Source organism: Hylobates moloch, unplaced genomic scaffold (assembly GCF_009828535.3).
Source record: "Hylobates moloch isolate HMO894 unplaced genomic scaffold, HMol_V3 SCAFFOLD_1, whole genome shotgun sequence".
NCBI classification, from domain to species: Eukaryota; Metazoa; Chordata; class Mammalia; order Primates; family Hylobatidae; genus Hylobates; species Hylobates moloch.
In genome coordinates, this window is record NW_026652276.1 from 172,795,944 (window position 1) to 172,808,246 (window position 12,303).

Here is a 12,303-nt window from a genome sequence, read left to right on the forward strand (position 1 = left end):
TCTATATTGATGAGCCTAGCTATAGTTCATTTGCTCTAAAAACTGTATAATATTCCATTGTATGAATATTGCAGTTTATTCACTCTTCTGTCACTGTTCTCTCAATGACCATTTGGATCACTTTAGGTTTTTCTTAATATAAACAATATTGCTGTGAACACACTCTGTTATGTCTCCCGGTATGCATATCCAAGAGTTTCGAGGAGATATATCTAGGAGTAGAATTCCTAGGATATAGGCCATGCATATCTTCACATTTACTAGATACTTCTATTGATATTGCCATTGTAGTAATTGTTTTTACTATTGGTTTTATACTAATCACATTCCCACTTGATACTATATTCACATGATCTTATGTTAGTATAAGAGTTATACTGGGGTTCATTAAATTCAGTGAAAACTATTCCTTCTTTTTCTATTCTCAGGAACAGTCCATATAAAATAGGGATCACTCATACAGTTGTGTGCCACTTAATGATGGGGATATGTTCTAAGAAATGTGTTGCTAGGCCATTTTGCCATTCTATGAACATTACAGAGTGTACTTACACCAACCTATAAACATTACAGAGTCTACTACATACCTAGGCTAGATGGTATAGCCTATTGTTCCTAGGCTACAAACCTGTACAGCATGTTACTATCCTGGGTACTGTAGGCAACTGTAATACAATAGCAAGTATTTATATATCTAAACATAGAAAAGGGACAGTAAAAATATGGTATAAAAGATTTTTTTAAAAAAGGTACAACTTTGTAGGCCATTACTATGAAATGGAACTTGCAGGACTGGAAATTGCTCAAAGTGAGTCAGTGAGTGGGTAGTTAGTGAATGTAAAGGCCTACAACTACTGTACACTACTGTAGACTTTATAAATACTGTACACCTAGGCTACACTAAATTTATTTTTGTAAGTTTTCTTTCTTCAGTAATAAAATTAACCTTAGCTTACTATAACATTTTTACTTTACAAACTTTTAAAAATCTTTTTGACTCTTTTGTAATAACAGTTTGAAACATACATTGTACAGCTATACAAAAATATTTTCTTTTTAACATCCTTATTCTATAAGTTTTTTTTCTATTGAAACATTTTAAAAACTTTTTAACTTTTTAAACTTTTTTGTTAAAAACGGAGTCACAAACACACACATTAGCCTAGGCCTACACAGGGTCAGGATCATCAATATCACTGTCTTCCACCTCAACCTCTTGTCTGACTGCAAGGACTTCAGGAGCATTAACACATGGAGCTGTCATCTCCCATGATAACAATGACTATTGCTGGACTACCTCCTAAAAGACCTGCCTGAAGCTGTTTTACATTTAACTTTTTGTTTTTTAAGTAGAAGGAGTACATTTAAAAATAATGACTAAAAAGTATTGTATAGTAAATACATAAACCAGTAACATAGTATTTTATTATCATTATCAAGTATTATATACTTTCCATAATTGTATATGCTAGTTTTAAATGACTGGCAGGGCAATAGGTTTATTTACACCAGCATCACCACAAACACATGAGTAATGCCCTGTGTTACAACATCACCATGGCTACATCACTAAGTGATAGGAATTTTTCATCTCCATTATAATTTTATGGGACCACCTCATATACATGGCCCATTGTTGGCCAAAACATTATTATATAGTGTATGACTGTATTTGGTAGAGTCACCAAAACAATACATAATAGTTTTTTTTTGGCGGGGGATTGGAAAGATTTTAAACTACTTATTCAATTTGTTAAATGGCTACACATCGATCAGTTTTGATAAGTATTATTTATAAAAATTCTTTGTTTTGCAAGGTATTATCATAAAATTGTTAAAATATTCTCTAATAATTATTGGGAGAGTCTCTCCATTTATGTTGTGCTGTCTATTCTTCCATTCTTAAGATTATCTGTGCCTTAATTTTTTAAAAAAATTATTCTTGCTAGAATTTATTTCATTAATTTTTGCAAATAATTATCTCTTGGTTTTGTTAATTCTGTTTCTTTGTTTTTTACTTCACCCATATCTATTATTTTATTACTTTCCTTCTTTTTGAACTGGTTTGGTTGTTCTTTGACTACTTCTTGGATACTTATCTCTTTAATTTTCATTGTTTCTTTTCTAAATATCTAAGTATTTCTACAAGTACTATACAAGTTGTGTGGCAACTTACAACTGTTAGTATGCATTATTTTCATTCTCATTCATTTTAAAGTATTCTATTTCCTCAATTTTTTTGACCTATAATTTAGACAATTTTTTTCTTTAATTTCATGAGTGGCATGTGGGTGGTGCTAAACTTTTTGTATTGATATCTAACTTTACTGCACTATTCACATGACCTTACATTATTATAAAAGTTAAACTAAAGTGATAATATTGTATCATTTCTTTGGTATTTGTGGACATTTGTTTTGTGACCTAGTGTGCTCCATAAAAAGATTGGCCACGTGCGGTGGCTCATGCCTATAATACCAGCACTTTGGGAGGCCGAGGTGGGCAGATCACTTGAGTTAGAGACCAGCCTAGCCAATGTCGTGAAACCCCATCGCTACTTAAAATACAAAAATTAGCCAGGCGTGGTGTCACATGCCTGTAGTCCCAGGTACTCGGGAGGCTGAGGCAGGAGAATCACTTGAACCCAGGAGGTGGAGGTTTCAGTGAGCCAAGATCGTACCACTGCACTCCAGCCTTGGTGACAAAGCGAGACTCCATCTCAAACAAAACAAAACAAAACAAACAAAACAAACAAACAAAAAAACCCACTATAGCTGTTCCATATATGCTTGAAAAGGTTATATATTCTAATTGTTAACATTTAATATATTTTAGATCAGGTTTATTAATTGTGTTATCGAAGTTCACTATATCCGTTCAATCTATAAATTACTCTGAAAGACGTTAAAATTTCTCATTATAATTATGGAATTGCCAATTTATTCTGGACATTTAATTAATTTTTGCTTCATATTTTTCATGGATATATTGTTAAATATATGTAAGTTCAGCACTGATATATATTCTTTGTGAATGCTTTTTTTTTTTCTTTTTTTTTGAGACGGAGTCTCGTTCTGTTGCCCAGGCTGGAGTGCAGTGGTGCGATCTCCCCTCACTGCGAGCTCCGCCTCGTGGGTTCACGCCATTCTCCTGCCTCAGCCTCCCGAGTAGCTGGGACTACAGGTGCCTGCCATCACGCCCAGCTAATTTTTTGTATTTTTAGTAGAGACAGAGTTTCACTGTGTTAGCCAGGATGGTCTCCATCTCCTGACCTCGTGATCCACCCTCCTTGGCCTCCCAAAGTGCTGGGATTACAGGCGTGAGCCACCGCGCCTGGCTGGTGAATACTTACTTTTTAAAAAAGGCAATGTCTTTCTTTAGTCTTAATAATGCTTTCTGCCTTAATGTCTATGTTTAATGATATTGACATAGAATTCTTTTAGTTAGTATCTGTCTAGTATATTTATCCCCCTAGTTTCAACTTTTTATGTCATTATGTGTTATGTGTCTCTCTTATCAATAGCATACAGCTAAATTTTATAATTATTTTTCAATAAATCTAAGAGTTTATCTTAACTGGCAAGTTTCTGCCATTTCCTTTTATGGTGGTGTTGACTCTTCTGGTTATATGTAATTTGCATTTTGTGTTCTCTTTTCACTATCCTTATTATTTCTAATGTGCTCCCTTCTATTATATTGATCAAGCTTTCCTTATTTCTTTTCTTTCCCTCTACTAGTTTGAAAATTAAACATTCTACTTCTATTCTCTCAATTGCAACTTCTAAATGTTAATTTTGGAAACAGGCACACACATTAAAAAAATGTCTCTAACCTCCTTCACTATATTACAAAGACCTGAAAAGACTAGCTCAAAAGACTACTCAAAATTCATCACTTTCTAATTATTTCACCATATTTTAACTATTATCTCATGTTCTTATGGTTATTTACATCTATTTCATCTATCTTAGTAGAAATATTATGTAATGGTGTTCTACTGTGCATCTCTGACTCTTTCTGATATTTTTAGTCAGTGTTTTAGTTCTGCTCTGCTTTCGTACTCCCAGTGGTGGCCTGTAGCTGGCTTGTATAGGCTCTCGAGAACTGATTGTTAAATTTCAGAAATTTAAGTCAGTTGTTAAACATTGCTGTTATTAAACATTAAATTATATAAATTTACAACTAAGTAAATTATATTAAACACAAAGGTAATAACTGCTCAAAATTCATCACTTTCTAATTATTTCACCATATTTTAACTATTATCTATGTTCTTACAGTCATTTACATCTATTTCATCTATCTTACTAGAAATACTATGGAATGCTCTTCTACTGTGCATCTCTTCCCAATTTTGCATTCAGTGATGTCATATTGGTAGCTTTAAATTGGCCATGATGGGAGTATTTATCCCAGAAAAATTGGCAAACACTACAAATGAGGGCTTCTGTCTCCATCTCCTCTAAAAGAGCCAGTTAAACACGTTTCAGTGTACCAATGTCACCCCATATTGGTCATTATTTTTGCTATTTCATGTAATCAAGGTTTCTCTACAAATTTATTTGTTTACTCTGCCATTTTGCACCTCACTCCTACATTCTAGGTTCAATTTCCACCTTGAATGACAGGGACCTATACCTGCTGTTTCCCTGTTGGTGTTAAAATGCAAGTTTCTAGGTTAAGGAATTATGCCTTCACCCCCATCCCTGGAGCCTACAGTTCTCTAATATATGCACATATTCTTCTTGTGTTAGTTCTATGTTTCTGATCCCTAATGAGTTCCTTTTCTTGAGAGAGTAGCTCTGAATGAATCTTTTAAAAAGTTGTATTCTACTCAGCATTTTCAGATTTTTGCAATGAAGATACTTTCAGATTATCTTAGTCTGAATTCTTGCTGGTACCACAAGTCTCCTTTAATAGCACATGAAAAGTTTTCTTCATATGCATTATGCAAATGTTTATAGCTATATAATATGGATTTAAAAATATTTTCTAAGCAATAGCTATCTGTATAGATACAATTATTTATATTTATAAAATTATGACAACTTCCCCACTGCATTTTTAATTTTTTGAATACTTCTATCACTAATTCCACTGGGCTTTCCTTATATATATCATCTATGAATAATGATATTAAAAGAAGAAGAAAAGGGAAAAATAGAAAATACAGTAAAAAAGTAATGGTTACAAACTCCTTAAAATAATAGAGTTTGTTTTCTTTCTGTTATATACTCCACTTTGCCTACTACAGTGCTTAACACACAAGAGCTGCTAAAATATCTAATTTTCAAAAAAACAGATGCATGTGCTTAGGCAATCACTGCATTTTCACAAGCCAATAATCTTTTATAAAATTTATCATAGAAACTAGAATCTCAAATACATAAATTAAACTGCTTATTAAAATGGCTTGTTTTTATGTTAAAACATAAAATTGGAAAAAGTTCAACAAACAAAAGTATCTTCTACAGCTGCCTGATTTTTCATTAAGAGGAGGACAATTCAAAAACAGAAGAGAAGCAGCAATGGATAAATAATTTTATTCAGTTAAAAATATTTTGGCAGTCACAGTTCAGAGGCAATAACTAGAATAAAATTAAGTGTGTTTTGATAATTTTAAAATACCTTCTGTTCCAGTGTAAGCTGATACTTTTGTTTAACTCTCTTACACTTGTTGAACCAACTGTTCTCATCCATGAGGAAAGGAGGGCCGACATTCTCTGGAGTACTGCTTTCGCTACCACTGCTTCCCAAAGTCCTTAGCTCCTCCTCATCACTGCTGATACTATCAGAACTGGGAAGATCAAAATTTTAAAAAAAAGTTAAAAATACGTTCCAACTTGATTCTTAAACACTTTTACATTTGCGAGGTACAGTGAACAAATTCAAAAATATTTAGTACTAAATACAGAATTATAATGATATTATAAAGATTTTAGCTTCCTGAAAAAGAAAATGGCAAGTTAGCATGGGCTGCTGACTCCCTCTTGGAAACCAACCCTAGAGATACTACAGAAGTTCAAGTGGGTTTACAGATATAAGGTATTAAGATATAAACCAAGAATGCCCAAAAGAGAGAGAAAAGATTTCCAGAGAAGAGAAACAGAAACTCTAGATGCGCTGGAAACAGCCTTCTATCTGGGTTCTTTTTCACTGCCCGAGGTGGATTGCTGCCTGCTCAATCTTCAATACAAGGCAGACAACAGCAGTTCCAGCGAATAACAGTGGGGTATAATACAAGGTAGTGTGTCAAGATCAGCTCAGCTTTAGCAAAGGGAAGATAACAACAGGTTCAGAAGATCCAGTCACTCCTAAGCATTTCCTACTGAGGAGAACAAGGACAAGCAGAGGTAGAGCAGAGAGAACATCTATCACAATCCGTATCTAAAATTCCTCAGGATATGAGTATACGACAGAAGCAGAGCATAAGGTGAAAAAAATGGTAGAACAGAAACTCAATAGCGATAAAAATGTGCTAAGATGACGGTCCAATTTAGAAGAAAAATACTGGTGTTAATTCATGGACACAGGGAGGGGAACATCACACACCGGGGCCTGTCGGGGGTCGGGGGCAAGGGAAGGGAGAGCATTAGGACAAATACCTAATGCATGCAGGGCTTAAAACCTAGATAATGCGTTGATGGGTGCAGCAAACCACCATGGCACATGTATAACTATGTAACAAACCTGCACATTCTGCACATGTATCCCAGAACGTAAAGTATAATAAGAAAAAAGAAGAAAAATACTGGTGTTAATATACTTAAAAATAAACATGGAAAAATAAAATTTTAAATATGAGCAATTATATTAACAAATAAGAAGCAGAAGCATAAAAATAGTGTGTATTACCTTAAGAGTATTCAAAGAAACTATAATCTGTCAAACGGAGCAAACAAAACAAAACAAAACAAAAACAACCAAACCTGCCAAAGAAAATTCAAAACAAAAAAGGAGATGGCAGAAATAAACCCTAGTACAAAACTAATCACACACAATTTAAATGAATTAAACTCAATAGCCAAAAGCCAGATGTTCAGGTCCAGTTAAGACAATTATATAAGGGGCTGGGCATATTGGCTCATTCCTGTAATACCAGCCCTTTGAGAGGCCAAGGTGGGTGGATCACTTGAGGCCAGAAGTTCAAGACCAGCCTGGGCAACATGGTGAAAACCTGTCTCTACTAAAAATAGAAAAAAAAAAAAATAGCTGGGTGTGGTGGCACATGCCTGTAATCCCAGCTACATGGGAGGCTGAGGCATAAGAATCATTTGAACCCAGGAGGTAGAGGTTGCAGTAAGCTGAGATTGTGCCACTGCACTCCAGCCTGGGTGACAGAGAGACTCTGTCTAAAAAAAAAAAGGGGTGGTGGTGGTTGGACAATAATGAGTTATCTATAAAATACACATGGTTTTTCTAAATATTTGAGATTTCTGATTCTTTCTATAATTGAAAAAAAGAAAAGAGTTCAAGTTTTTTCCCAAGATGGCTGACTAGATACATCGGATTCCAGTTCTCCTCAGAAAGCAGATCAAATTTATAGGTGAATAATCACAGCCTGAGTGGAAAGTTGAGATAAGAGTGTTGAAACCTATTGGATACCATGCAGAAAACAGCTGGGAGGCAGAAAAGGAAGGCAGCAAGAGCCTGGGAGAGACTGACCATTAAGGAACTTGGAGTCCCATAGAAAGGGTAGGTAGGGGCATTTCTTTGCACCCCTCACCAATGTGACAAACTGCTGAGAAGTGAATTGTCAGAGAGCCCCTCTGCCCTTGCAAACCTGGGCAATTCTGCCAATAGTAATCTGGAAACATCCTGTGGGCAGAGCACCAGGTGGTCAGCTTGTGCAGCTGGGCTCACATTGCCCTCAAACCTGAGCTGAAGCAGTGGGTGCGATATTCGTTGTGCAACCACTGTGGGCTACTACCCTGCTTGGGGAATCTCAGCCCTTGTGTCACTGCATCACCAGATTCCCCACAAACATTTCCCAGAGCCTGCTCTGAATCTGCAACCAGAGGGGACCAGCAGGACCCTGGGGAGCTGCAGGATCCCTGGAGATCTAGTCCTCGGTGTGGGCCACTCCTAGGGGAGGGAGAGGTGCAGCCCACCAAAGCACTCACTGGGACAAAGGAACCAGATTGTAACTTCTCTCCTGCCTGAGAACCCCACATTTGTGACAAGACGGGTGACTGTGCCCTTCTCCTGTGCCCTGACCTACTACTGCAGATGCAGCGAAGGCTTTTCTTACTAGAGGTTGACACAGGCACACTTGGAGACAGTACTATTCTCCACTAAAAGTGTACCTATCACCTGGGCTTAAATAAAAGGTAGGACTCACCTCCCTCTCCCTACACAGAGTGGCAGCATTCCTGCAATAGAGTACAGATTGCCAGCAGAGCTGTTTGTTTTTGGCTGGGTGAAAAGGTTTCTCCCTTGGGCTATTTTGTTGGTAGTAGACAGACAGGCGTTTTCCACAAACCTCAGTTGCACTGTGGCCTAGAGATAAAGATTGTGTCTATCTAAACTGAAAGTTGCAAGCCCTGTGACAAGGGTGTGACAGGGAAGCTGACTGCATTCCTACCTGCCTAGGACAATGAGCTGATGCAGTCCTCTCAACTCCCATCCCCAGAGACCTCAGTGCATCCTATCATGAACTACCCCCACCATATGTTGGGGCTGGTGCTACCACTTGTCATCAGCATACCCCAGGGAAAGCTGGCTCTTACTCTGAAGTGCAACTTACTGAACTGGAGATTGAACTGCATCACCAAATAAAGAAACCTGAGGATAGAAGGGTATAGTGCTAGGTTATGAGATAAGTGCCCTGGGACCTACACACTCAGCCTTGCAGAAGATATTGAGTTGGATCATATGACCAATACATTGCTAAGACAAGTAGCATTTGAGAAAGCCACTGCAAAAAAAGCTGTCTATAACCAAGGACTCATACAGAGTCTTGGCTTCCTGAAAGCAAATAGAAATGAAGCCAAATGATCTTAGACAATATACCTAACAGTCACATCCTTAAGGGAGCTTCCTCAGATTAGAAGGAATTAGTGTAAGAACTCTGGCAGCACAAAACGATACAGTGTTTTGACATCTCCAAAGGATTACATTAGTTCTCTAGGAATAGATCCTAACCAAAATAAAAATTCTGTTATGACAAGTAAAGAATTCAAAATGTAGATTATAAGGAAGTTAAATGAGATCTAAGAGAAGGTTGGAAAACAACACAAAGAGATCAGAAAAACAATTCAGGATCTGAAAGATGAGTTAGGTATATATTTTTAAAAACCAAACAGAACTTGAGGAAATGAAAAATTCACTGAAGGAATTTCAAAATACATTTGAAAGTTTTAACGGTAGAAAAGACCAAGCAAAAGAAAGAATTTCAGAGCTTGAAGACTGATTTTTCTAATTAACACAGTCAGAAAAAAAAGAAAAAAAATTTAAAAATCAACAAAGCCTTCAAGAAATATTAGATTATGTAAAGCAACCAAACCTACAACTTTTGGGCATTCTTGAGAGAGAAGACGAAAAAGTAAAATGTTTGGAAAAAATATTTGAGGGAATAATTCAGGAAAATTTTCCTGATCTTGCTAGAGATACAGCCATTCACATACAAGAAATTCAGAGAACACCTGAAAGATACTATACAAAATCAACACCACTAAGGCATATGATCATCAGACTATCCAAAGTCAATGTGAAAGCAAAATAAATCTTAAAAGCAGCTAGAGAGAAGCATCAAATCACCTATAAAGGAAATTCTATCAGATGAACAACAGACTTCTCAGAAGAAACCTTATGAGCCAGAAGAGACTGGGGTCTTTTTTCAGCCTTCTTAGAGAAAAAAACACCAGCCAAGAATTTTATATACTGCCAAACTAAGCTTCATCAATGAAGAAGAAATAAAGTCCTTCCCCAGACAAGCAAGCACGAAGGGAATTAATCACGATTAGACCTGTCCTACAAGAAATGATCAAAGGAGCTCTAAACATAAAAAAAGGACAATACTCACCATCATAAATGCATACATACGTCCAAAGTTCAGACAGCCAATAAAGCAATTACACAATTGAGATTACAAAGCAACTAGTTATCAACACTATGACAGGAACAGAACCTCACATAGCCTCACAAAGATATAGGCTGACAAACTGGATTAAAAACAAGACCCAATCATCTTCGAAGACCCACCTAACAGATAAATACACTTACAGACTCAAAATGAAGAGTTTGAAAAAGATGTATCATGCAACAGGAAAACAAAAATGATCAGGAGTAGCTATTCTTATATCATACAAAACAGACTTTAAATCAACAACAGTAAAAAATACAAGGAAGGTCATTATATAATGATAAAGGGTTTGATTCAACAAGAAGATTTAACTGTTCTAAATATATATGCATCCAACACTGGAGCACCCAGATTCATAAAACAAATACTACTAGACATAAGAAATGATATAGGGCAATACAATAATAGTGAGAGAATTCAACACCCTACTAACAGCACTAGACAGATTACTGATGCAGAAAATCAACAAAGATACTCTGGACTTAAATTAGACTCTAGAGCAAATGGACCTAATAGATATTTACAGAACATGCTACCCAATAACCACAGAATATATATTTTTCTCATCTGTGCAGAGAACATTCTCCAAAACTGACCATATGGTTGGCCATAAAGCAAGTCTCAATAAATTTTTAAAAACTGAAATCATATCAAATATCTCCTCAGACCACAGTGGAATAAAATTAGAAGTCAATACCATGAAGAACCATCGAAATTACACAAGTATGTAGAAACTAAACAACTTGCTCCTGGAAGACATTTGGGTAAACAAAATAAGGCAGAAATCTAACATTCTTTTTGAAACAAATGAAGAGAGACATAATATACCAAAACCTCTGGGATATGGCAAAAACAGGGCTAAGAGGAAAGTTTATAGCACTAAATGCCTACATCAAAAAGATAGAAAGATCTCAAATTAGCAACCAAACGTTACACTTCAAGGAACTAGTAAAACGAGGACAAACCATACCCAAAAGTAGCAGAAGACAGAAATAACAAACATCAGAGCAGAACTGAATGAAATGGAGACACAAAAAATCAACCCAAAGGATTAATTAAATGAAAAGTTGGTTTTTTGAAAGGTTAAAAAATTAATAGACCACTAGCTAGATTAACAACGGAAAAAAAACAAGAGAAAATTAAAATAACACAATCAGAAATGATAAAGGTTACATTACAGCTGATACTGCAGAAATACAAAAGATTATCAAAGATTTTTATGAGCCTCTTTATGCGCACAAACTAGAAAACCTAGACAAAAAATTTCTGAAACCTACACTTCCCAAGATTGAACCAGGAAGAAACAGAAATCCTGAACAGACCAATAAAAAGTAATTAAAATGAATCAGCAATTAAAAAAACATTTCCCAACAAAAAAGAGCATAGGACCAGATGAATTGGGATTTCCTATCCAAAGGAAAATAAATGATTGTATCAAAAAGACACTCTCCCTTGTATGTTTATCACAGCACTATTCACAATAGCAAATGTATGGAATCAACCTAAGTATTCGTCAATAAAATACTGAATAAAGAAAATGTGGTATATATACATGATGGAATACTATTTAGCCATAAAGAAGAATGAAATTAATTGTGTCCTGTTTCAGCAACATAAATGGACCTGGAGGCCAATTATCCTAAGTGAAATAGCTCAGAAACAGAAAATCAAATACTGCATATTCTCACATGGGTAAACATGGACATAAAGATGGAAATAATAAACACTAGGGACTCTAAAAGTGGGGAGACTGAGGAGGGGATAAAGGTCATATATTTACCTATTGGGTACAATGTTCATTATTTGAGAGATGGTTACACTAGAAGCCCAAAGCTCACCATTAAGCAATATATCCAAGTAACAAACCTGTACACATACCTGCCTCAATCTAATATTTTTCAAAAGAGCTCATTCAAGAATAAAGATATTTATTTGAGACTTAAAGTTAATTAATAGCTAATAAAGCTATTGATTTGATACTTTAAATTAAATAAGCATGTTAAATTACCAAAATAATAAAAGACTAGACCCAGTATAACTGTCAACTCAGAAGACTGAAAATGAATGTAAGGAGCAAGTCTTATACGTGTCTTACAAAATCAGATACAATTGAAAGAACTTGTAAAATGGAAGATAGACAGAAAAAAAGTGTAATATTTATTAAATATTTTCAAAATACTAAAAAACCCCTGCCATACAAGGACACATATCCAGCAAAA

General features: G+C 35.5%; 1 protein-coding gene across 7 annotated transcripts in view; it reads right to left on the reverse strand.

The window, feature by feature from the left end:
* The window catches only part of RUNDC3B (RUN domain containing 3B), a 196,597-nt gene that overhangs the window by 52,971 nt on the left and 131,323 nt on the right, over positions 1 to 12,303 (reverse strand). For all 7 annotated transcript variants that reach the window (XM_032761177.2, XM_032761176.2, XM_058425075.1 and 4 more), the window contains one exon: positions 5,629 to 5,797. In XM_032761177.2, the coding sequence (XP_032617068.1) occupies positions 5,629 to 5,797 (169 nt within the window). The remainder of the gene's footprint in view (positions 1 to 5,628; positions 5,798 to 12,303) is intronic.